Source organism: Haemaphysalis longicornis, unplaced genomic scaffold (genome assembly GCF_048455015.1).
Source record: "Haemaphysalis longicornis isolate Haplotype H1 unplaced genomic scaffold, Haemaphysalis longicornis Haplotype H1 scaffold_8, whole genome shotgun sequence".
In the NCBI taxonomy this organism is placed as follows: Eukaryota; Metazoa; Arthropoda; class Arachnida; order Ixodida; family Ixodidae; genus Haemaphysalis; species Haemaphysalis longicornis.
Window position 1 is genome coordinate 148,327,892 of NW_027526445.1, and position 26,595 is coordinate 148,354,486.

The following is a 26,595-nucleotide window of genomic DNA, read 5'->3' on the forward strand; positions in this document are numbered from 1 at the left end:
GCTCGCGCACCCCCTGCCTGAAACTGCGCGAGCAGGAGTTCTGTTCTTTTTGTGCTTGCCTTTCCTCCCACACGTGCCGGCATTGCACTGCCACTTTTCTTCGCTTACTATCGTAAAAACCAACCCAACGTGCGTTCCCAACTAAATGAACGTGGGCGTTCGCAGTTATTTACGTATATTTTGCCTCAAATGCACCTACAGTTTTCTTTGCACTAAATAACGGGGAGATGTATGACAGGCGCCAGCGGTTCCTAAGTTTCGAACGCTTATGACTGTATAAACTGCTTGGCTTTCGAAGCCTCTGGATTACGCTGCGATGACGGAACGCCGTGGGGCTTTACTTGGGCCCTCCGAGCGAGCTACGATGACAAGGCGCGGCCCTAAAGCGGTCTGCACTTCATATTGTCATCAAAGGTACAAACAGGTTCGTTTCCTTTTACATGTTTGCAGCATAATGCAGTAAAAGTGTTTTTATGGTACCCTTAGACAAGTCTTTTTTTATTTTTATTTGATTTTTGATTGCAAGTTGAAGTCTGCGAAAAAGTTGAAATTTCAGTTTTTGTACTGGCAACGCTAACGCTACACACTTTAATTTTAGAAAAATATTCAATCGAAATCATATTCCACTTCCTGTTCACCCTAAAAGCAAATACCGTATTTACTCGCATAATGAACACACTCGCATAATGAACCTTCCCCCCACTTTTCTTGTTGAGAATTTACTTTTTTCTCACTGAATAAAAAATGCAGCGGATATGTATTTATTTTAAGTATTTATTTTAAGCATGGTTGCTCATGCTGTAGGCGATAGCAGTAACTTGATATCATGCTACAGTATGCGCAGAAAGGCTAAAAATTCATTCCAAGAAAGAGAAATCTCATCAGTAGCCGGATACGTGAGCGTGAATGCCGTGGCTTACAATTCAAAAATTGCGCGTTTGTGGTGCGCCACCAGTTGAATGCAAAACAAACCTTGCGCCATAAAAATGTTGCGGCGTGCGTACAAAGCACCAATATTTAAAGTTTAGGCTGGTTCCGCTGCCATGCGAACAAAGCACTAAACGTACTCCGCACTTATCTGCTCCTACTGTTACACGACTTCGCCATTATGCTCCGTGGTTTTGTTGCTCAGCTGTGTTCAAACCTTTTTTTGTAGTCCTGCTGCGCAGCGTTTTAAACTACGATGGTGGAGCATGCATTGTGCATGGAAATGGCGCAGCTGTGTGGCACTTCAGTGTTGACCCAGTGCGTGTAGGCTACGGGTGAAAACGAGAGGTTTTCGGGCGGTGAACAGGGGTCGCCGTGTGTTTCGTGGGCCCGAAGGAGGTTTGCCGGTGTCAGAAAAGAAATTTTTAAGTGCCTTGACGGCATGGAAGACGGTGCCGACAAGAAAAGTGCGGCCGCAAGCGACTTCAGTGCGGAGGGAAGCTCCATGGCGAAGGGGGACGATCGTGAGTGGCGAATAAAATATAAATTTCATTACATAATTACCTACATGTTTTTTATGAAAATGGTAAGAATCTGACAGTGCTTCTTTTAGCAACTTTATTGTATGAGATTTCAACTTTTAAAAATCTCTCGCAATTTTTTTCCCACATAATGAACCCTGCCCCAAATTCATGCTAAATTTTCCAGAAAAAAAGTGGGTTCATTACGAGAGTAAATATGGTATAACTAAACTATTGGTTTTTCTCCCCCCCATGCTAGCTGACATCCCACTCAAAAGTCCCTCCTGTCACCAATACGGTTCCTTCAAAACTGTGGTACGTCTATAACAGGATCTAGTAAAAATGACCTCATTAAATTTCCTGCAGACTGTTTACAAGTTTGAGACTGACAAAACTCGGATAGCCTTCCCTCTAAAAAAGAACAAAAAAAAAAAAGATCCTTTGTAGCCCCCACATAGCCAAAAACACTTGTTGGCGCAGCTCAGCATTGATGCTGCATACAAAAACTGAAACTTTGTCTTTGCTCCCAAAAAATGGCACTGGAGAGAGAGAGAGAGAACATCTGAATAGCCACGCTTGCCGACGAAGGTCTGAGAAAACATTTCCACCTCTATAAGCTCATACGTTTGGAAATATGGGGCGGTATTCTTGTGTTTTGTCTGTTTTGTGTCTGTTTCAAAAGTTTGTTTTGAGCAAGTCCTGATTGGTTACACGAAACAATCATATGTGACGTAATGCGAGCGCGGCAGAGCTAGTTCGCAACTTCTTGGAGCAGACGATTTGAATTTGAAAAAGACGAAGGTCAATCATAAATTTTCTTGTTCTCACCTTGTTGTTGGCTAAAATAAACAACAAGGCTATAACCAACAACAACAACCAACAACAAAAACGGTGGAGAAGTAATGTAGACGCATTTGGAATGCCTGCAGAAGCACTTCCGCCTCTCGAAGAGGACTGTGCGGTGTCTTTGTTTTGAGCTCTGGGACAAACTTTGTCAGCTGCAGCATGGGCTCAGTGTCGAGGACCAAGTGATATGCGCCCTTTCTTTCTTCGCTACCGGTGCCTTTCATTCAGCGGTCGCTAGTGAAGAGACGATATCGCTGTCGCAGCTCCTTCCGTGAGCCAGTGTATCCACGCTGTCGCCACCACGCACGATCATAGGCACGCATGAAATACACGATCGTCTGCGAGCTCGATAGCTGTCTAGCAGACGACCACAATTACACAAGCCCTTGGCATAAAATTTATCATGTTTATACAGTTAAACCTCGTTATAACGAAATTGAAGGGGCGCCGCCATTTGCTCGTTATAGCCAATATTTCGTTATAGCCGTAGCCGACATTTACTGCAGATATTATGCATTCTAGTTACCTAAAACAAAAAGCGGGCGAAATAGCATCTTGCTGCACGGCGATAGTCGGTAAAATAAACACATTCCGGAGGTAAAAAGGAAAAGTCACGAACCTACCTTATTGCAGTTCAAAACTCGTATTTCAAACAGACTTGGCTACGAAGTCCGTAATTGGACATTGATGCACCTTCCTGATGCGAGCGATGGCTTCCATCTTCGCCGCCCTCATGCGCGCCGAAGTAGCGACGCAGCACGTCCGCCGCATCTAGTCCCTCCGACGCCGTCCTTAGCGCTTCTTTTCAAGCCATGTGCAACAGCGCTGACGATGTAATCTCAGTTGCTCACGATGGTGGACAGCGTACTCGTCCACACGTCAGTCTCTTGCCACCTTACCACGGAGTGCACCTTACCTTCCTTCGCGCCCGATGTGACGGCTTCTATCATAGCCGTCTTCTGTTCAAGAGTGATAGTCTTTCGCTTTCGCTCCCCGCCTGTCGCACTAGTGCTGTTGGAATCACGCCGGCAGTACGATAAAAGATAAGGCTGAAGACTGCCAAAACCCACGCGCACACAACTATGCAGCGACGTCGGCGATACAAACAGGGGAGGAGGGGTGGGGGAGGAAGGCGACGCAACCGCGCGCGCCGTGTGCATTGGGGTTTTTCTCGGGCTCACCACGGATAGTCCGCGGATTCCCCGAAGCCATAGGGATACGTGGGAAAATCGAACGTCGGACTGCTTCTCGGGGAGCCCGCGGTGAGTCCGACAATGTAAATCGAAGGGCCCCATTGTCCGCATGGCGTGCGCAGGGAGAGGGGGGGAAGGGAGGGAAGAGGCGGGCTTCGCGGGCGCAGCGTCCGCATGGCGCGCCAGCCAGCTTCGCGCGCGTGGTGGGAGTTTTGAACTGCTAATACAGTTGCTGCGTCACGCACTGTCTCAAATCCGCGTTGCGCACTGTTGTAAAATTAGCTAAAAATTTGATTTCTCAACGAAATTTGTTTGTTATATCCCGTAACGGGGAAATTTTACCTCGTTAAAACGAGGTTTTAAATACATTGGCTTCTATGGGGACTTTCAAGGGGAATTACGATTTGCTCGTTATATCCATTATTTCGTTATAGCCCGTCTCGTTATAACGAGGTTTAACTGTAGGTACTTGACGATTACACATACCAACGTTCGTAGGCTTCACGCGAAACAGGTACGTCGTCAAGAAACGAAAATCCTCTGCACTTACACATTTTTTCACTTGTAGAGCACAATGAAAATGTCAACGGCGTACCGCACCATTCAAGGCACTTGGAAAAGCTTCCATCAGCACGCTGAAAGTGCGTCGTAGCCGAAATACGTCACGAGAGGGTTATCTAGATGCACGGTAATTGTCATCAACCTCAAAACGAAAAGCAAGCACAAAAAAAAAAAAAAAAAGAGAAAGAAAAGAAAACTGAGTAGCCGTAGCATTTACACTTCACTATCGCAGGGAACAGCTGGCCGACTCTGGCATTTCTGGACGTTCGTCCCCTTGCAGTTAAAACTTTCAACGTCGTCACAAAAAAATCTAATCGCAATTACATTTTCAAAACACGTTCAAATAAACACATAGAAGATAGTTTTATATGGTTTCAGTTCGTTAAAATGCGTTTGCAAAAACAGTTACAGTATTATTGAAGGCCCTCTGCTTAACCGGAAGCTCGTCACGATGAAAGGGACGCAAAACGGACGTTCTCAAAATGGAAGCTTATGAGAATATAGTCCCTGAGCATTGTGGAGGAGTAACTCTTTCAAACAAATCCAGCCATGTCTTTTTCCTAAATTTCCCACACACTCTGCAAGGCTGTCACTTCATATGTAAATGGCAACAGCTAGCCTTAGACACAAGTGACCACACTAACCACAGGTCCTTGAATGCCCCCGACCCGCCAGCCACTCACATGGTCTGCTTGCCATCGACCTGCACGGTCTTGGAGTAGACGCAGAGGACGTCGGAGAAGGAGACGGTGAGGCGCTTGATGCTCACGGCCCCCTGGGGTAGCGAGATCTTCTTGGACAGGGGCCAGGGGAGCGGCGGGGGGGCACCACTGGCCTGCACAGCGTCGCGATTGCGAGAGGTTACGAGGAATCCTACTGTGATGCAGTGGGTTTGAAAGCATTAGTGTCCAATGGCCAAACGTGTCCCCTGCTTAGTATCACCATCTTTTCCTTAAAGTGGCCGTGCACACAAAACACAAGTTTAGTTCATTCGAAACATTGCCTCGTTACAATCATACTGACACCACTTTTAACGCACACTTCGCTCAAATAAGCTACATAATTAGAAAAAAAGGGAATGGCCATGCGACCCAGTAGCCCATTTCCCACAACAGAGCTTATGAAAAGCAAATGCAAATTGTAAGGCAGGGCTTATAAGCTTGCCAAAGGAGCTGTTTGCGCTTAAATGTAATGCGTATTCATTTCATAGCAGCAAGAATGATGGAGTTAACAATTAAAGTTACGAAAACACATGTTAACACTGAAGTGCCGATGCCCACTGCTGTTGGTACTGGGCGCACTATGTTTGTTTTGGCGGCACAGCATTCCACCGCTTTCGAGTTGTCTTACGTGACCCTGCTTGTTGAGCGTACCTTATGTTTCGCGAAACAATTACTACCTACCATAACAAAAACAAGCCAGGTGCAAATACGGTCAGAAAAAAAGCAAAGGCGAAAAGCAGTGCCATCTAGGAGGAATGACGGCAAAAAAGGCTCTGGAGTCCGCTGCGGACCGAATAACGCACTTGAATTTCGCTTGAAGACCCTTCCTTGTGTCTTCATGGCAGACGTCCCGGAAACACACAATTTGGCAGCAGAATCAAAGTTTTAACCTAAAGTGATTAATGTCTCAGTAAATATGGCATCGTTTGCTTCCGGACAAGTGCTGGGGGCACTATAAAACATGAACTCTTTCGAATAAAACAAACTTGTATTTTGTCTGCATGGCCCCCTTAAATAAAGCATTAGTGCCCAATGGCCAAATGTGTCCTCTCCTTAGTATCACCGTCTTTTCCTTAAAGATGTTTTTCTTCTCTCTGCTATGACGACTCGGCACAGAGTTCTTCAGAATCTGGCTGGCACAACAAGCACCCTTGCTTGCTTGTTGAAGCCAAGGGGCAAGTGCATTGGCGCGGCACAACTAGAGGACAAAAACTGTACTTCGCCAGAGATTTACTCAAGAGCACAAGTTAACAAGGCTTGCTTCTCAAATGAGGGAACATTAGACTGGGTAATGCTCACTTATGTTTCCATGGTTTTATCTTCTACGACTCACGGCAGCAGCCACATGCACTCGAGTACGTACTAGATCAATCAGCCTTTACTGAGAGATGGCAGTCTAGTCAACTTGCCCCTTGCTTGTCTCCGTCCCCCCCCAACAAGGGGGCCCAATCGCAGACCAGCTTTTGGCACATGGGGCGTAGGGGAGCTTCACAACTGGTGGTGTCTATTGAGCAACTGTGGACTTGGAACACACCCCCATTCGCATCACCCAGCCAAGAGGACTTCGCAGGACATTGCTACTCCCTCAACCGCTGCTTCCACAATTACCATGTTGGAATTGCTCACGCAGAAGTCCAAGGCTACACACACTGGGTTCACCTTTAGTCACCTACAGCCATCAAGCTGTGGGGGTGTTGGGGATACGTGTTTGCCTCACATTCCAGAAGCCTCTGTTTTGAATACCACCCATACCCAAACACACCCAACTTTCTTTTCAACTCAATCAATGTTTGCAGAAGCTTCCCTGAGAAACACGGCGTCACTCCAAACATACTTCGAACTGTTGTTTGTTTCTTGGGCCGTCAACTGCTTTGTGCACCGCCTGTGAGTTCCAGGGATGCAGGATTTTCCACCTACCCAGTTAAGGGGGGACACTGCTCTTAAAAAAGCTTCTTTAATTTTCAAGTAAACTTGTAGCGCCCTCTGGTTGGCGCTCTTAGCCGGCGCCTTGGTGCCGGCTAGAAAAGACGAGAATAAAGAGACGAGCGGCGCGTGCTTGGTGCGCCAGCACGGCACGGGCAGTTCGATTCCGAAAGCCTGCCACGCTCGTACTTTCTCTCTTGCGCTGCGCTGCGACCCCGCGGTTCCCGACAGTGGTGACTCCGGACTAAAACATGACCGACCCCAGCAACCTCGCGCCCTCGGGCCCTCTTTTGCCTGACGTTTCCTCGCGGCCGCCGGACGTCGCAGTCATACAGCTCCGTCTGCCCACCTTCGTGCGCAAGAACCCACACGTCTGGTTCGCCCAGGTCGAAGCCGTCTTCGATCTGCACCGCGTCACCTCGGAGACTACTCGGTTTCGCCACTTGCTTTGCAACCTGCCTCCGGAGGTGGCTGATGAAGTGGCAGACGTCATCGGTGCACCTTTGAACGATGCTCCGTACCAGCGGCTCAAGCAGAGTATTCTGGACCGAACCACGGCGTCTGAGAGCGCGCGCCTCCGGCACCTGCTCACCCACGAAGAGCTTGGAGATCGCCGCCCTTCCCAGCTGCTCAACACCATGCGACAGCTTGTGGGCGCGAGCAACGTGGACTCCAACGGTGCACTTTTAAAAGAACTCTTTCTGCAGCGCTTGCCACAGTCCACTCGCATCGTTTTAGCTGCTGCAGGGGACTTGACCCTTGACCGCACCGCCGAGCTTGCTGATAAAGTTCACGACGCGACTTCTCCCTCAGTCACCCCCCTCGCTTCGACAGCAGAGTCATCGGCCGTTTCCCGCTTAGAGACTCGGATCGATCAACTCGCCGCTTCCATTGAAGCGCTTCGGACGTCCTCTGATCGCCGATGCGGCTCCTCCCCACGTCCTAGCCGCCGTTCGTCTTCCCCGGGTGGTTCTTGTTCGCACAGCCCTCGAAGCTCGGCTATCTGCTGGTACCATCGCACTTTCCAGCACCGCGCCCGTCACTGCACTTCCCCATGCAGCTGGTCGGGAAACGCGCCGCGAGATCACTAATGGCGGCAAGTGACCTCGCCTTACAACCTGGCCGCCTTTTCCTGGTCATGGATCGCATTTCTGGTTTGCGCTTCCTGGTAGACACGGGTGCTGAAGTCAGTGTACTACCGGCCACCAAGGATGAGCGTACTTCTAAGTCACCTGGACCTACACTTCGTGCAGCGAACTCTACCTCTATCGCCACGTATGGTCTGCGGTCCCTCACCCTCGACCTTGGTTTGCGACGCGCCTTCCGGTGGGTCTTCGTAGTAGCCGACGTCAATCAGCCCATCCTCGGCTCCGATTTCCTCACCCACTTTGACCTAGATGTCAGCATGCGTCACCATCGCCTGATTGACAGCAAGACGCGTCTTTCCATCCTGGGCATACTGTCTACTGTCGCTCCAACTGGCATCCGCACGCTGCTTCCCTCATGCCCGTACGCAAGAATCCTCGAAGACTTCCCTGAGGTCACGAGACCCTGCAACTTAAAGCAGCCGCCCAAGCATAGCGTTACCCACCACATCGTCACGCGTGGTCCACCAGTCGCAGCTCGGCCGCGCCGCCTCTTCGGTGAGCGTCTGGCGACTGCTAAACGTGAATTCGAGCACATGCTGGAACTCGGTATTATCCGCCCATCGTCCAGCAACCACGCGTCTCCACTGCATATGGTTCCTAAGAAAAGTGGAGACTGGCGTCCGTGCGGTGATTACCGAGCGCTCAACGCTCAGACTGTCCACGACAGCTATCCCCTACCCCACATCCAGGATTTCACAAGCCACTTGGAAGGGTGCACAATCTTTAGCAAAGTGGACCTTGTCAAAGCGTATCACCAAATCCCTGTCGAGCCTGCCGATATCCCGAAGACGGCCATCACTACACCCTTCGGCTTGTTTGAGTATGTGCGCATGCCCTTTGGGCTACGCAACGCGCTCAAACATTTCAAAGGTTCATTGCCGAGGTGACGCGCGGCCTTCCGGCTGTATTTGCGTACATCGACGGCATCCTAGTCGCGAGTCCTACTCCACAAGATAACGAGCGTCACCTCCGAGAACTCTTTGAACGCCTTCAACAATTTGGCCTGGTTGTCAACGCCCAGAAATGCGTCTTCGGGACGTCCGAGCTCGAGTTCCTGGGCCATCACATCTCGGCGCAGGGAATACGTCCTTTACCCTCTCACGTTCAAGCCGTGAAGGACTTCCCCGAACCTACCAGCCTCCGCCAGCTTCGTGAATTCCTGGGCCTGGTGAATTTCTCGCGACGCTTTATACCCCACTGCGCCGAGCTTCTGCATCCACTGACTGAGCTTCTTCGCACAACCAAGAGCTCCTCATCCGCGATTTCCTGGTCTCCCGAAGCTCAAGCCGCTTTCAACGCTGCTAAACAAGCCGTCGCCGACTCGGTGCTTCTCATCCACCCGAGAACCGACGCGCCCACTCGCATCATGGTAAATGCATCCAGCGTTGCAATAGGCGCTGTTCTCCAGCAGAGAATCGACTCCGAGTGGCACCCGCTGGGTTTCTTCTCTCGGAAGCTCCAACCTGCCGAGACGCGCTACAGCGTTTTTGGTCGTGAGCTGCTCGCCATTTACGCCACCATCCAGCACTTCCGGCACTTTTTGGAGGGCCAGTCCTTTCACGTTCTTACGGACCATAAGCCTCTGGCGTACGTTTTCCGTACGAACTCCTCCAAGTACGTTGCACGGGAACTCCGTCAGCTCGCCTATATATCGGAATTCACGACGGACATTCGGCACATCAAAGGCACCGACAACGAGGCGGCTGACGCGCTTTCACGCATTACCTCCATCGGCAGTGCTGCATCTGCTGTGGACTGGGAACGCCTAGCTCAGGCGCAGATTCAAGACCCTGAGCTGCAAGCACTGCGGGACCACCCGGGTTCCCTTCGTCTACAACTTGTGCCTCATCCGTTCGTGCCTGGCTCACTGTGGTGTGACATGTCAGCGGCGGCGCCTCGACCCTTCGTTCCGGCTGCCTTTCGTCGTGCTGTGTTTCACTCGCTCCACGACATCTGCCACCCCAGCATCCGAGCCACGCAGCGCCTCATCACACAGCGGTACGTCTGGCCGAGCATCAACGCTGATGTCCGCCAGTGGGCCCGTTCGTGCCTCGCTTGTCAGATAGCCAAGGTGACCCGCCACACGAAGACCCCAACGCAGCCTTTTTTGCCACCTAGCTGTCGCTTTGACCACGTCCATCTTGATTTGGTCGGACCATTTCCTCCCTCCCGTGACTGCCGGTACATTCTCACAATGATTGACCGCTTCAACCGTTGGCCCGAAGCCGTACCAATTCCGGACATTACGGCAGAAACGGTCGCAAAAGCCTTCGTTTCGACATGGGTTTGCCGTTTCGGCTGCCCCGGCATTGTTACCACGGATCGAGGCAGGCAGTTTGAATGCACCCTGTTCACTTCCCTCAGCCGCTTGCTTGGCACTAAACACTGCCGCACCACAGCATACCATCCCTGTGCCAACGGCATCGTTGAGCGGCTCCATCGCCAGCTAAAAAGTGCTCTCACTGCGCGCTTGGATAGAGAGCACTGGGTTGATCACCTGCCTGTAGTGCTTCTTGGCCTGCGTGCCGTCCTTCGTCGCGACCTCGGCTGTTCAACTGCTGAACTTGTCTACGGCGCACCCCTGCGGCTTCCTGGCGATTTGTTCGTCCCTACAGCCTCCTCGCCCCAGCCGCTTGAGTACCTCCAATGCCTGCAGGACTGCATGCAGCACCTGCGACCGGTCCCACCTCGGTCTTCAGACCACCGCATCTTTGTGCATCCCGACCTGGCATCTTCGACACACGTTTTCCTCAGGCGGGACGCCGTAAAGGCGCCTCTTACCCCCTCCTACGATGGGCCGTACCGTGTCCTTAACAAGACCCACAAGTCCGCCACCATCCTCTTGAATGGCCGCGAAGAAGTCGTCTCGTTGGACCGCCTCAAACCGGCCTACCTCGAGACGCCACCCAACGAACTCCGCGCAGACATCGCAGGCCTAAACACTCCACTGCTCGCCCCCAAAACCAACGCCCGCCAGCCTCGCCGTCGCGTCACGTTCGACATTCCGTCTGGGCGGGGGGCCCTGTAGCGCCCTCTGGTTGGCGCTCTTAGCCGGCGCCTTGGCGCCGGCTAGAAAAGACGAGAATAAAGAGACGAGCGGCGCGTGCTTGGTGCGCCAGCACGGCACGGGCAGTTCGATTCCGAAAGCCTGCCGCGCTGGTACTTTCTCTCTTGCGCTGCGCTGCGACCCCGCGGTTCCCGACAAACTCTCTGAAACTTGCCAGTCTTGCTGCTTTTCCCCCACTAATTTCAAATATGCCATTAGTTTTTCAGTAAGTCAAATTGTTCCCAAGGTAATTAGAGATGATTAGCCATTATTGGTGAAACAATGGACGAAACAGTGCTAGTCACTGAACCATAATCCTTACACTTTCCACCACTATGAACCCTGCTGAGTGCAATAAGAGAATCGGTTTTTTGATGCTCCGCTGGGAACTAACTTTACAGCTCATTCACCTTTGGTTTTTGAAATGGGCATTCAAAGTGGTTCCTCGCCAGTGGTGCCACCAAGGTTCAATTAGCTGTAAAATTAGTTCCAAGCCGTGCATCAAAACTCATGAGGGTTCATAGCACTGGAAAATGTAAGGATTACAGTTCTGTGACTAGCACTGTTTCGTCCATTGTTCCTCCAATAATGGCTAATCACCTCTAATTATCTTGGGAACTAATTGGCCGACTATAAAAAGACCGACATATTTGAAATCTGGGGGGAAAGCAGCAATACTGGCAAGTTTCAGAGTTTACTTGAAAATTAAAAGGAGCTGTTTTAAGAGCCATGCCCCCCTTAATGCGTCCACACTACAAATTATCCCACCGTACACTCACGGATTGAAGTGTGTGCGTTTGAAGCACAAAACCGCAGGCATGCAGCTTCACGGCACAGAAGACCATGGGATTTGAGTCGTTCAAATAAACTCTCTCCCCCTCGAAGATTCAAATGCACACCTGAGGTTGAGCAGCTGAGACTTCTGGGGGTCTTCCTGTTCCATCCTCGCCTCCGCCTGCTCTCGGTGCCTGCACAAACGGAGTGAGAACCCATCGTCAGCGTACAGCTGGACGCAGACCAAAAAGTCCACACCTGTTCTACAAATGGTACGCATGAGGGCAATCGGTGGTCCAGAAACCCGGAATCAATACAGGGTTTAACTGAACCTACATCGTCCTGGGCTGACCATGAAAAGGCGAACCTTGAATGTGTGCCTCGACTCACATTAAATTCAGAACACCAGGAGAAATAGAAATTGTATGAAGACGCACAACACTAGGATGTCTTCTCTGTCTTTACTCATGTCTTCATACTCCTTAGGCCCTTCTTTCTTTCACAGGGCCATACCAACTTGCGACCACTGCCACACTGGCACAAAAATGTAAAATTACTCATTCATTGTGATCTTCTTGGTCCATAACCTGATGCTCGTTTCCTAAAAGGAGAAAAGAATTGTAGAAAGATGGCAACAACATGCTCAGCACAGACTGCACTCGAGTGCTTTCCTCAGCATGTGAAAGTGCAACTGGCGCTAGTTTAACCACCACCCCTATCACTGGATAGCCACCATATAGCCCAAAGACCTTCCCCACATAACAATCCCCATGCGTGGAATTCGTAGCTTTAAAGATAAGCTAAATTACCTAATCCCGATATGCGATTTGAAGCTGAATCGAATACTGCGCTACTCGCTTCCGCATATGCAAGTTTCAAATATTCGCACAACCATAATATGGAGTGCTTTGTGTCACAGAACGGAAACACTGACAGGTTTCTGAAGAAAGTCAACCAGAAAATAAGAACAACAGCTAACATACATTACATAAGTACCTTACAAAAAAATCTCGCCCACCAGCGAACAGTTGACAAGAAAAGCTAATTTGTCAGGACTGCAACACAACCCAAAAACTCACGCCATATCCACGGAATGAATGATGATAAGTGGGGCGAAGCTCGAGAGGGGGAGATCATCGGTAACCGTAACTCTCCCGTGAAAGTTTGCCCATTACATCATTAAGAAAGACATAAGACTGTGTGTGTACATTGTACAAATCAACTTTTATTTTCGGAGTCAATGCTCCTAGGCCCAGACCTGGTGAAAGACCCCGCGCCATCGAGGACTACCCCGCACCTTTTATTTAGGGCGAACTTGTGCCCGAACAAGACGAGAGGAAACGAGCAAAGGTCCTTGCGTCTCGTTCGATCTCCGAGAACGACTGCCTGCGTTCGTGGCGTGATCTCTTGCGTGATCTCCCCCTCGCAGTGCACGTGTGCTCGCGCCTCCGTTGGCGAACACAGACAAGCTCGCGCTCCCGGTGCCGAGTTTGCGCTGCCGGTTGCAGCCGGTTCTTGCGCGTGCAACGCGGCCCACTTTGCGACATCTCCCAAAGCATGCGGCGGCCACGTACCACGAGACACAAGGGATGGACAGACCCATGGCTTTAGGAGCTTCGCCCCTAATACACAAGGCAAAAAATTTTGTTTTTACAAATTTCGGGGGATTATTCCACCTAAGGTACACCTGAGTTACAAGGGACGCTGTAGTGGAGTGTTCAAGATTAATAATGGCCACAGGGATCTTGAATGTGGGCTAAAATCTTGAAACGTGCCCTTTTCGCCTCCATGTCAGAAGTGGCTGCTAAGTAAAATGCTTTGTTGGGCGAGTTGGTTTATGGCTTCAAAAAATAAAAATGGGCAAAAAAAAACACAATAAGATTGGAGGAGCACTCAAAATGGCTGGATCACTTATGTGTGAAGGAATGGAGAAATTAGGGCCCAGTGTAGAAGAAAGATAACCTAATAAAATGCCTGGTTGGACGATTCGGTTGACAATTTCAAAAAATAAAAAACAGTGCAAAGGACGTGAACAAAGAAACACAATTAGACGGGACAAGCGTTTGTCTAGTTTAATTATGTTTCTTTGTCCATGTCATTTGAGGTCTTTTTGGTTTATGTGATTGATTGTGGGGTTTAACGCATTGACGTTACCCAGGTGATGAGGCCCGCCGTAGTGGAGGGCTTTGGATTAATTTAGACCACCTGGAGATCTTTAATGCGTGCCGAAATCTTGAACACACGGGCGTTTTTGCTTTTCACCTCCATCAGAAAAGCGGCTGCTGCGGCCGGGAGTCGAACCCGCATCCTTGGGTTCAGCAGCACACTGCCATAGCCACTGAGCCACCGCGGTATGTGTTTGAGCTGGTAGCTAAGGTTGGGAATAAAACCCACATCCTTGAGCTACGAGACTGAAGGAGTGAACTTGTGTTGAATGCACATGTCAATAGATGGCCTGATGTTCTAACATTCTGTATCTTTGACCAAATGAAAGAATGCAGAAGAGAGAGAAGTTGCATGGGCAGCGGAGTTAGTGGTACGTGCCTGCTGCTGTGCATCGGTCAGTGCCCAGAGGGAGAGCTTCTGCTCCCGCACCAACACGGAGTCGAGGACGCCCAGCAGGGGTGGCCCCCCTCCGTCCTTGCCCTCCTCTGGCCCCGGTGGATGGTCGGCCAGCAGCAGGCGGCCGGGGGAGAAGAGCCGGTGGCCGTGGGCCTTGGCCAGCACCCCCTGCCAGGCGAGGCGCCGCTTGGCGGCCGCCTCCTCCAGCAGGGACAGCGGCACGTTGCCCTCGCACGAGGCGCAGCCCAGGGGCCCCAGCCGGGAGAGCTCCGTCTCCAGCCGCTGGCACTGCTCGATGCGCTGCTTGGTCTCACTCTGCGCGCAGCCAAGGCAGGAAAAACGTCTTAAACCTCACTTAAAACAGCTACTTTTAATGTTTAAGCGAACTCTGTGAAACTTGCCAGTCTTGCTGCTTTTCCCACTGATTTCAAATACAGCATTATTTTTTTTGGTCGGTCAATTAGTCACCAAGATAATTATGGATAATTAGTCACTTTTTGGAGGAACAATAGGCAAAACAGTCTTGGTCATAAAAATGTCACCTTTACATTTTCCAATACTATGAACCCTGGTGGGTGCAATAAGAGAATCTTTTCTTTGATGCACCACCTGTAACTAATTTTACAGCTCATTAAACTTTGGTGGCACCAGTCACAAGGACCCATTTTGAACGCCCATTTGAAACACCAAAGTTTAAAACAAATGTTATTTGACAGTGACGGCGGTGACGATTAGCAAGCTCACAAAATCGCAAAGCTACAGTTTAAGTGCATCTGAAAGGTTGTCACATAAAATTTTTTTTTAACAAAACAAATCACTCTTTTTTAAATCAAAAAGAAGAAAATCATTGTTTTAGGTGACATCACAAGCCGAGACAAGTCCGCAGGAAATCCGTATCAGGGTAGCAGCGAAAACGGCGGAGCTTCGCTTGTATCTGTTCATCTTTCTTTACTTGAAAAACAATATGAAGGGGAAAATACAAGTTTCTGAAAGTTTTCAGAAACAGTACTCCTTGGTTTACCACTGAAATTTCTTGTCTAACAATGCACTACTGCTGTCGAGGCTACTCATTCGGTCACTGAGTGATATCCCCAGCCTCATTTAGCTACTAAACGCCATTCACCTCGAATATTGTTCAGTATTCTCATGTAGCGCTGAACTAATGACGTTGAGAGCAAATGTGACAGGGGTATTAGTCCTGTACTGGATTCACACAGTGTGGTGCCGGCGACCAGGCATTCTTCTTCACCGATCATCAATCCTTGAATTGAATTCCTTTCGCGGTCACCTCACCTCCGAGGTCACAAAGCTACCCGAGACTATACGCACCTTGCCGTCATTTCTGGCGGGATGATGTCGATTCTGCAACCAGTCCACGTGTGCTTAAGCAAACCATTCATTAAGGACAATGCGCAAGCTCTAAAATGACTGAATTTGTGAAGACCATGTCCTTACAACCTCCCAAGTAACGTGGCAGTTCGTGACTTCAAGAAGTTTTTGGTCTCAACTGTGCTTGACAGCACGAAAGCCGTGTTTTTTTTTTTTTTTTTTTGCTTAGCGTGACAAAAAAAGTCGCCCCTCACATTACACTCGTGGTTTTATTTTTCCTTTCTGGATGCAATAAAAAGCCCCTTGCGTTACAATGGCAGTCACATTACAATCGAGTAAATACGGTAATGCCTCTCTTGTTGTCAGTGTGCAACGATGCAAGCACAAGGTGCTCTACACAGGATGCCCGCTTGCTTCAAAAATCGTGCAAATACGGCAATCCTCATTGCAATTACAACGCATTTGTTAGAGGAAAGGAAATGCATTTACATTGTATTAGAGGCAAAACATGACCCCTAACGGCCATAGCTCTTCATCGTTCTTTTCTAACATCATCTGCACTAGCTTTTCTGTCATCAGGAAAAAAAAAAGCTTCACAATCCTAATGACAAGTCTGCCCTACGCCTTTTCACTTTTCTCAGAAGGTCCGAGGGCACTGGCAATGGAGCTTTACCGTGCCCCCAACCTAAACGTTGGCGAGGAAAAGAAGCATGCGAGAACGGGGGCCCTTGCCTGTCGGAAGTTCTCGAGGAAGGAGTCGCGCATGATGTCCTCGACGCGTCGCTCGGCGCTGTCCTTGAGGTTCAGGATCATGGAGTAGGTGACCCGGAAGCGCGACTCCAGCTCAGCGGCCCTTCCCAGCAGCATGCTGTGCAGCAGGGGCAGTGGGGGCACCTCCCGCTTGCACATCATGATCACCAGGCCGTCCGGGTCCTTGCCTCGACGGCCCGCCCTGCATACACCACCGGGACGGCGGGTCGGTCAGTCAAGCACAGCCACTGTGGGTACGCAGCCGTGGGTACCGTGGGTACGGAGCCACCATGCGTATGCAGCCATTGACTAGGGCAAGCGACTCCACCAGACAACCATGCGCAGCCGACGGGCCACTTTGAATGAACAAATATTTAGGGATGGGCGAATATTCGGTATTGTCGAATATTCGATCGAATAGCTCTCTATTCGTTATTCGGTTCGATCCGAATGCAGGTATTCGATATTTTCGAATTATTCGATGCTCCCGAATAGTCAGCTAAAAGCCAAGCTTTCCGGTCAAGCTTTCCGAGAGTTACCCCAGGCTTGGCTCAGACCCACCAACGCGGACATTTCTATTATCAGTGCCGGCACTGCCGAGTTGCTGCCTTGCCTAGAGGTTCGATGAAGCTCTCGGCCGCCAGTACACTTTAGGTTAAAAAAAAAAGGCGGCACTGAAACGACACCGCTCCGAACATAGCGGCACCAAGCCAGCAGACTTGTACAGGCCGCCATTTTGAATAGGCATGCCGCCATTTTGAATAGGCTCGCTCAGTGCGGCAGTACGCCGCACTAAGCGAGCCTATTCAAAATGGCGGCCAGCCACTTGCGCTTTGCTTGGCTACGGCCGAGGATACTAGTGGCTCCAATACTTCTTTTTTTAGCGGAGCTTCTAGGCGGCGCTTAAACTTGTGAATGAGCAGCCGGCGGAAACTGCTGCACCAAGAGCATGTGGCGCAACAGGCATTTCTTCATGAAAACTTGTGAATACAGCAAAGGAAAGCTGCGTGTAAGATTTTGCAATAAATGTTCAACTGTTAATAGTTTTACACAATGCTCTGCCTACGTGAGTTCTAATTTTAGAAAAAATGGTGTACATTAGTCAGGTCACAAGTTGCTCATTTGTCTTTGTGATTTGCAATGTGCACTATTCGAACTATTCGATTTGAAATTATTCGACCAAATCACTATTCGCTTCAAATTCGCTTCGAACCTCAAAATCTATATTCGCCCATCCCTAGAAATATTAAGTGCATAGCACTTTAGGGGCCCGCCTTATCGTAATAACTCGCTCGCTGGACTCAAGCAGAGCCACACAACGTTCCGTTGTAGCAGCTGTTGTCGCGGCGTCCCACAGAGGCTTCCAAAGCCAAGCGGTTTATACAGTCATAAGCGTTCGAAACTCAGGAACCGTTGGCACTTGTCATGCATCTCCCCGTTGTTTAGAGCAAAGAAAACTGCGGGTACATTTGAGGCAAAACATGTGTAATTAACCGGCAGCGCCTGCGCGTTCATTTAGTTTGGAACGCTCATTGGGCTGGTTTTTACGATAGTAAGTGAAAAAAAGTGGCAGTGCAATGCCGGCATGTGCAGGAGGAAAAGCAAGCACAAAAAGAACACAACTCCTGCTGGCACTGTTTCAAGCAGGGGGCGCACGAGCACTGTGAAGGCGGGAAATCTGTATTGCACTGGGTGGTATACTCAGTGACAATTAAGAACAGCACCGGAAGTTGCCGCTGTGCCTCATCACCGTAGCCGGATGTTTCTCCGTGCGGCGCAAGTAGGGCGTTACTGGGAATATTTTCAACATGGCGTGAGCCGTTCCCATGATTTTTTGGACTTAATATGCTTATAAACGACTCCAGTGACGACAAACAAACTGCGTGAGACAAGGCAGACGATATCACGCATTCGTAGCAAACCCCTTTCAAAATGCGCGCGCACTGACGTCACGGGTTTGGCGCTTTGGCGGAGTGATACACTACATGAGGTGGTGCCGTTCTTGAGTTGTAACCGAGTATAGCAGTGAGCGGATAACGGCGCCGCAGCCCATTATGGCAAATCACTGCTCTGCACTTCCGACAGCTTTCACATTGAGTGGAACGGGCTTTAATTTTTTACCACCCCTTCCCAAAGAAAGTTGACAGAAGCCCGAAAGCTACAAGTTGCATCCAACCTTCGCTGAAAAAGTATCCAATCGATCGTCACACCTTCAAAGACCCCAATTTCAAAAGAAGAACAAACCCATGGACGATTTTTCGCGCACTAGGTAAATGCATCTTGCGAACGATCTGAATATATACCGATACGTAGTTCATGAGAAAAAGGTACATTATTGTGCTCCTTTTTCATGATTGATGCGTGTATTGTGTTATCTAAAACCACTCCTCTCTCACAATTTTCAAGCGAGCGTTTTGGCACAGTGGAAGCCCGATCTCACACACGCGTCGTGTGTCCAGACCCTATGAGAGCCTTTCGGTCGACCAACTGCTCTATGGGTAAATGCATTAGTTTTTTTGACAGGACACCATTGGTCCTGCTAAAAAAGCTTTCACTTTAAAAACACAGCGCTGGCACCGTGAAACTTGTGCAAGGTTACAGCAGTTCTGAAGCCCTGTCGCTTTGTGGCACCGAGTAAGAAACAAGACAGGAGGGGAAACTGCACTTCCTGGCTGGCAAGCTTTGTAGTCTGCGTTAGCGTTCATTGTGATCTTTCGACCACCTAAATATACCTACCCTTGTTCCATGCTATAGGGTAATCTACGGGACTCCAAGAATTCTGTTGATGTTATCCCTACTAATGGAGTTAGCGCTTGTCAAATTTTGCACAATTTCTGCCAATCTCGATTACACCCTTCAAAACGTCGTGGAAGCTATTGTGGCAGTGGCTGGGGATGCACACAGAGTGATCCTGCAGATGTCACAGATGAAAGATTGCCTTGTTGACGAACAGCGTAACAAAGTGCTCCTCCTGTAACTACTGTTGCGTATGAGGGGTGCTCTGTGATTTTAGGCACACCTCTTTACAGTGCCCATGAAACAGGATAAACAAGGCAGCCCATACAGACAAGTTTAAAATACCTTTTTATGAACTGAGGGTGCACAAACTCCGGAACCACCATCACACCCACCTGCCGGCCATCTGGATGTACTCGGACGGCTTCAGGGGCCGCCTTCCACCGCCATCGTGCTTCAGGTGGTCATCAAAAACCACCGTCCGGGCAGGCATGTTGACGCCCATGGAAAACGTCTCCGTGGCAAACAGCACCTGGGGAGAGATGTGAACAGGGGCCCATCTTTTGCCAACCTACTGCGAGAGTCACTCAAGCAAACTTGGGAGGGCAGTTGAAGGGGAACCGCTGGTTGCAACAGACCGCACACCCTATACACAAGTGGCATGAGAGACAGAGGGGGAGGGAGAGAGAAGGAGAAGGAAGCAAGACAGAGGGAAAGAGACGGAAAGACAGACAGACAGAGGGGGAGAGAGAGAGAGACAGGGGGAGAGAGAGAGGAAGAAGGAGAACAAGCAAGAAAGAGGGACAAAGAAGATGCACAGGAAGAGTGATAAGAACAGAAAGAGGGGAGGGAGAGGACAAACATAGACAAAGAGGGAAAGAGGGCAGAGAGAGGCAGAGGAAGAGAGAGAGAAAGAAGAGGGACAGAAGAGAGAGAGAGAGAGATAAGACAGACAAAGAGAGAGAGGGGAGACAGGGGAAGGAGAAGGTAGCAAGACCAAGGAAGAGACACGCAGACAGAGGGAGAGAGAGACAGGGGGAGAGACAGAAGGAGAAAGGGAGGGAGGGAGGGCGGGAGGGAGGGAGGGAGGCTCTTCTTGCCTTGATGAGCCCCTGCTGGAACAGCATCTCAACGGCCTCCTTGAGGATGGGCAGCACACCCGAATGGTGCACGCCCACGCCGGTCTGGAGGAGACGCGGCAGGGCCAGCACCTGTGGCAGCTGCCGGTCCGACTCGCTCAGCTGCGACAGCACCCGCTGCCGCACAAAGGCCATCACCGCCTTCTCCTCCTTGGCCGAGTTCAGCTGCAGCCGGCCCATGTGCGCTGCCTGCTTGTCGCACCGGAAGCGCGAGAACACGAAGCAGATCACTGGCAGCTGGCCCTTCTGCCGCAGGTGCCCGATCAGCTTCTCGTACAGGGCGCTGTCCTGTATGAAGGGCAAAACAGGGAGAGGGCAAATCATCACCCACTGACATCCACACCTGCTGGCACCAGCCAAGAGTACTTGTGGCAATTTACAGAGCAATGAAGCCCATTCTAAGTGTTTTTTACCTTTGGAGATGGTTGTCAGATTTTATTTCATGTAATTAAGATAGTGTCCCCTTTAGTGGCATCAAAACTTCTATAAACATGTAGCAGGCATAGTGAGCACCGCTTTCAACGCCACAGCATGGCACAGTGTAGTACAGGGAGCCTCAGGCATGAGGCAATTTCATAAACCTTCTTCATCATAAACTGAACAAACTGAACTTCAAGCGCAGCCTACCAAAATGGATAGGTTTTCTAGCAAACCAAATGCAGTACATCACTGCCGATGACTGCAATTCACTTACGCGCGACGTATTATCTGGGCTTCCCCAAGGTTCTGTCTTGGGACCTTTGCTTTTCTTATTTGTATGACTGACCCAGCTGACCACGGTGTGTCATCAATTCAGATTTTTGTACATGGCTCTGTTATCCATCATAAAATAATTAACCCTGATGACAACTCTTCACTACAGTGTGACTTTAATAACGTGTCATCCCGGTGTGATAACTGGTTTATGACCCTTAACCAAATAAAGGCGAATATATGAGCATTCTGAACATTTCTGAAGGGCACAACCTGCATCAATACTTTGGGAATCAATACAATACGAGACACTGTAGTCAAAAGCCCAGTTGCTGTACATCAATGGATTAGCTCACCAAGAACACAAATATACCACTTTTACACTTCGCTATTTTTTTAAAATGAGGTAGAACATAGCAGAAACGTAAAGACAAGTGCCACCGCCACTTATACCATGCAACTTGCACCAGAAGTGGTTAAAACATCTGGCATGCGCAATGGCTTTCCTGGCTGCCGCTGAATGGTGCTAATCAATCATTCTTGGGGCGGCGGTACCGCTTGTTGAGAAAGCGTGTGAGCTGCACACAAGCGGTTGGTTCGACGCCAAAAATCGCGAGCCTCAAAAGGACGCTAAATTTTTCTTTAACAAAGCGTCAGTACTGGCATGAGTTGTAGGAATGGGTTAAAAAAACATTTCGCTTAGTGATCCAGAGCTGCAAAAGACATGGGAGTTCAGGAAAACCCGACTGATTTAAGCGAAACTGACCAGACTGCCCGGTATGTGGTAGCGCTGTATTCGGTTGATTCTACGCCACTATATAAATCACCCCTGCCTCGCTCACTTCCAGTTTACCAGGATGCAAACAGTGGCGGCAGTCACTGTTCACATCCCGTTTTATCAGCATTTGATTATTGATTTCTCAGCAATTAAGGCATCTTTCTGCACCGAGTTGACGCTAAAATGGCTATGGGAAGGTCAGACTTTCATTCGAAACTAACTTGCTGGTTGCCTTCAGTGTCCTTTTCATTAAACTGCATTACACCACTGGCAACTGCATTCCTAAGGCAGCCAAAGCGATTCATGGTCGTGCTGCAGACCGGCTTTTTATCTCACCCTGCCGAAAAAAGTACTTCCCGTACCTTGGTTTTACGCATTACAATAAAAGGTTCAATTGTTTTTCGTTCCTTATTTCTGTTACTAACTCCAGTAAAAAAACAAAATAACAGTAGAAGAGCCAACAAGACAAGGCCCACCACAACTCACCTCGGTGTTCTTCCACTCAGCAGCCGCTTTCTTCATTTGCAGACAGGCGTCGGTGTAGCTGTAATTAGAGAAGCACCGCAACGCCGCATGTACAACATAAGCTGAGAAAGAGAGAGAGAGAGAGAGAGATCGGCCAAAACAAAGAGCGTAGAATGAATACCTCTCGGTGCTGATGATCTCCCTGTTCATCAAGCGGTACAGGTGACCGTGCACGTACAGCTCGTGAACGAGTGGAACAGGCCGTTTCGACGTGGTGAAGACGTACAGCTTCCTCTGCTTGATGCGCCTGGGCGAGAGGGAAAAGTGCCATCATTACCTCCAAGGGGAAGATGGTGCACTCATTATCATCCTCATCATTGTCGTCGACCCATTTATTTCGACGATGATGATGACTCTTCATCATTGTCGAAGACTCTCCAAAAGACTTATTGGAGAGTCCTCGACTCTCCAATAAGTAGTCTTCAATAGACGTATTGAAGTTGAGTAGCCTCCAACAGACTTATTGGAGAGTATTTGACTTTCCTTGGAGTCTTCAATAAACTTATCAGTAGTCTTCAATAGACTTTTGCAGAGTCTTCGACTTATAGATTTCAGTAATGTTCAGTGTTCAGAGTGTTCAGTGTGTTCAGAGAAGAAGGCCTTTGAATTGAATGCCGTATGACTCAAATTCCACCTTTGAGCTTCTACAGAAAATTTTCAAAGGCATTGGGTGTAAATGCCATTTGAGTCAAAGCAGCACCACCACTACTAACCTTTGAAGTTTTCAAAGGCGAGAGTGTGAAGTTGAGCTTGTTGGTGAGGCATTCTTGAAGACGAAGCGCAAAAGTAGACGCATCGTCTACAACAATTCTCAAAGGCCTTTGAAACGCGTTCACACTCTCATCCACAGCATCTGCATGCTGTACTTACAAAATGAATTATTTACCAGTAGAACTTGGCTTTTAAAGAGCATGATCTGATTATTCCTCCACTTTTTTTTTCTCTATTGCTCAATCTACGATGACGAGGTAACTTTGTGCTTTCTACACCGGCTGTGCAAAAACAAAAAAAAAAGCCTCCGGAAGCCATACTGCCCATTCTATTTTAAGTATGTTTTACATATTTTTGTAGGTTACAATCAATCTTATAACCCACAATTGTGTTTTTTCGGCCAGTTTAACTCTAAAATTAAATTTCTCGTCAAGTTACGAGAATGAACCTGGGCTTCATTGGCGACACCAAAACAAGGCAAGCAAACGTGGAAGCTTTCAACAACCTTGGAGAACTCTTGGGTAGATTGGCGGAACTCCTTTCAGATCGAACACCATTTTCAAATACAAAGGCCACTTGACCCGAGTGTTTTTTCAAATGCCCCTGTTTAGCAGCGGTATTACAGCTGCTCCCACACTGCGATGTCCGAATCCCTCTGTTTGCCCCCCAAATTTTTTATTTCATCTCTCCATTGGGTGATCTGTCTTTCCCTACTTCTTCTAGTCCCATCTCTTGGTAGTGACCCTGTTACCCGAACGACAAGAAAAGTCAGTACGACAAGAAAAGTCAGTACGACAAATCAGTACGACAAAAAGACGACAAGTCAGTACGACAAGAAAAAATGCTTTACGAACTGGTCAGCACACGTCCCCGATTCCAGCTGGCCCAAAACAGTGGGACAACAAACAGCTGGCAAGAACGCAAAAACCGAGCGGTGACTCATCAAGCGGTGCATAAACTAGAACATGTTTCAGAGTTTCATTTTTGGTTTCAAGACTTGCGCACTCGTCAGCAGCAGTGATGAAAAATAATGACTAGTACAACCGGGTCCTGAAGACCTGCTGCGCACTGGCAGGAGCTATGTAGTGTCCTTTCTGTCACGAAAAGCACTAATGTAGTACTGCAAATGGAAATGAACCCCACCAGTACGCACCCGATCCAGTCAGCCAGGCGCAATGCATGTGGGACAGTAGCGCTGAGCAGGACGAATCCCACGTGGCGTGGGAGCATGATCAACACTTCCTCCCACACGACTCCTCGCTGCGGAAGAAGGAACGTGCGTGGTGCCACTGTTCAGTTTGGAACCACGCGTGCCTCGACAGGGTTAGTACAGGCTTCAAAAGCAAAAATTCACGGGTTTTCAAGGACTTTCAAGGACCAGAAAACAAATTTTCAAGGTCCCCGTCTAATGTTTTATCAGGGATTATTTTATAACTTTTCCAACACAATGCCAAAGTTTTTTATTGCACAATACCTAAGCACATTAGTGCACATTTAGATAGGCGCTAATGGGTTTGTGAATGCTCCCCCAGCTCTATTTTTTATTTCATAGTTGGTAGTTAAAGGTTTTTCTTTTTTCTTGGTGTTTTGCTCAGGCTGTTTGATTTCAAAAGTTCGTTAATGTTGCCTGCATCTCCTGCTTTGTCAGCAAAGTATCAGTTGAAATTAAATCCGCAAGTGTTGCTGCAAGGCAGGATGAACAATGTGCACGTCCACCATTTGCACGTAAAAGCAAATGCAGATGGAGCGTATGAAGCACAGCAAACATGCAAGGAGCGAGCGTCCACAGACTAGATGGAAGATGCAAGATAGAGAACAGAAGCCGGCTTTCACTGGATTGCATAGTGACATGGATTGGATTGACAAGTGCCTGCTCTCATTGTTACCTTGTAATAAAAAAAAATCCACCAAACTTGCCATTTCACGCAATACACTTAATCTTGATTGTTACAATGTTTCTTTACATTTGTTAGCACCTAAAATCCACGACAAACACTTTAAGGGGGGACGCGGGTCTTAGAATGGTCAAAAATGGCCAAAATATCGATTTTGAGAAAATCCAATTTTTGGAATTATTGTACCTTCAAGCACCTGCCTTCAAAATATCAACGCGAAATTCCATCGGGAAATACTCTAAAATCATGTTTTGAAACGCCTCGAGGGCCACGAAATGCCCCGAATTGGGCAAAAGTTGCTTCAAATTCCCGCGCGCCCCGCGGGCGAAGCAGCCGACCGATCGCCGCCATCTTGGTCTTGTTTTGAAGCTTGTTTCTTTGTGCGCATTTTGCGATATCTCAAAATGGCGTCGCTTGAGTAGAACGACCGCCCTTGCCAGTTTTCCGAAGGCACCTTCTCGGCCGCCGATTGGCTAGAGCGGGCGCGCGCGGTTTGAGTTCGCCGTACGACCCCTCCCATTGGTCGGCGCGACTGCTGTCATGGCGGTCGCCATCATGGCGTCTGCTACGCTCGTCTGACGGAGTCCGCTCTGCTGGCGCAGCGCTCGCTTAGAGCAGTTTTTTTTTTACAGTTTCCTCTAATTCTTCCATCGCGTACTTTCGTGAATGATGCCAGGAGACGTACGTTTGAAGAAGACGACCCGTCATGCACACGGGAAGCGAAAGCGTCGTCCGCCTATCCCAAGGTCGCGTGGTGCGACTTCGGGCCGCTCGACTCCGCCGGATGAGAATCGTTCGCCGCCTCGTATTGCCTCGCCTGCCCCATCGCCTGACCAACCACCTCCGGAATCCATACCTGGTCCAAGCACGTCCTGCCGGCTTGACACGAGGTATTACACGGCGGAGGAGATCGCCGCGCGTACGGAACAAGCGGACGAGGTCAAGCGCGGAATGGAGACCAAGTCAGCAACGCAGCGGAAATTCTACCTCCTTGAAGTGGATTTGGCGCACTCATAGGAAGAATCCGGCGCAGATTTTGTCTTAGTGGATTTTGCAATGCTGAAGGACCTTTTTGCGCACGTCAGGTGCGGCAAGTGCGGGCTGGCGGCGCCGGATTTGAGGAAGCCTGACCGGCAGTACGGCCTCGCCGTGAAGCTCGAGGTGACGTGCTCGGTTTGTGAACACCGTGTAGAACGTTTTTCCTCGCCAACGACCGAAGGATCTGGCAATATCACTCTTTTTGAAGTGAATATGAGGGCTTTGAAAAGTATTCAAAGCATCGGGAAGGGGGTGACTGCTCTGTCAGATTTTTGTGCTGGTATGAACTTGTCCCACAGAGGCCTGCACCACAAGACATTCATTCCAAGCGCGCTTGAGGAAAGTGGTTCAGGTTTGCGAGGACACTGCAGCAGCCTCTGAAGCTGATAGTGTGCGTGCCATCAAGGACTTGTACTCGGACCTTGGTCAGCCGCCAAACAACATAGATGTGATGTTTGATGGCACGTGGATGACAAGGGGATGGTTGTCACACATTGGAGTGGGCTGCATCATTGAAGTGTACACCGGCTTGGTGATTGATCATGTAGTCCTCTCTAACTTTTGCTTAGGTTGCGCCATCGGACCCAAAGCTTCAGATGAGGGCTACGAAGAGTGGCTGGCAGACCATGAGTGTCAGCGAAACATTGACTGTGGTGCAGGACGCATGGAGGTAGAGGCAGCCCTGATAATGTTCAAGCGCTCGCTCTCCAAGAATGGGCTGCGGTACACAACCATGATGTCCGATGGAGATAGCCGCACCATGCACGGCTTGAAGGAA

General features: G+C 49.3%; 1 protein-coding gene across 1 annotated transcript in view; it reads right to left on the reverse strand.

Moving 5' to 3' along the window:
• LOC144150198 (superkiller complex protein 2-like) overlaps window positions 1–26,595 on the reverse strand; it is a 62,697-nt gene that overhangs the window by 14,537 nt on the left and 21,565 nt on the right. The window contains exons 11-18 of the mRNA XM_077682047.1: window positions 24,038–24,144; window positions 22,295–22,420; window positions 22,135–22,192; window positions 20,139–20,465; window positions 19,434–19,570; window positions 16,285–16,504; window positions 14,206–14,538; window positions 4,732–4,883 (exon numbers count right to left, since the gene is read on the reverse strand). Of these exons, the coding sequence (XP_077538173.1) occupies window positions 4,732–4,883; window positions 14,206–14,538; window positions 16,285–16,504; window positions 19,434–19,570; window positions 20,139–20,465; window positions 22,135–22,192; window positions 22,295–22,420; window positions 24,038–24,144 (1,460 nt within the window). The remainder of the gene's footprint in view (window positions 1–4,731; window positions 4,884–14,205; window positions 14,539–16,284; window positions 16,505–19,433; window positions 19,571–20,138; window positions 20,466–22,134; window positions 22,193–22,294; window positions 22,421–24,037; window positions 24,145–26,595) is intronic.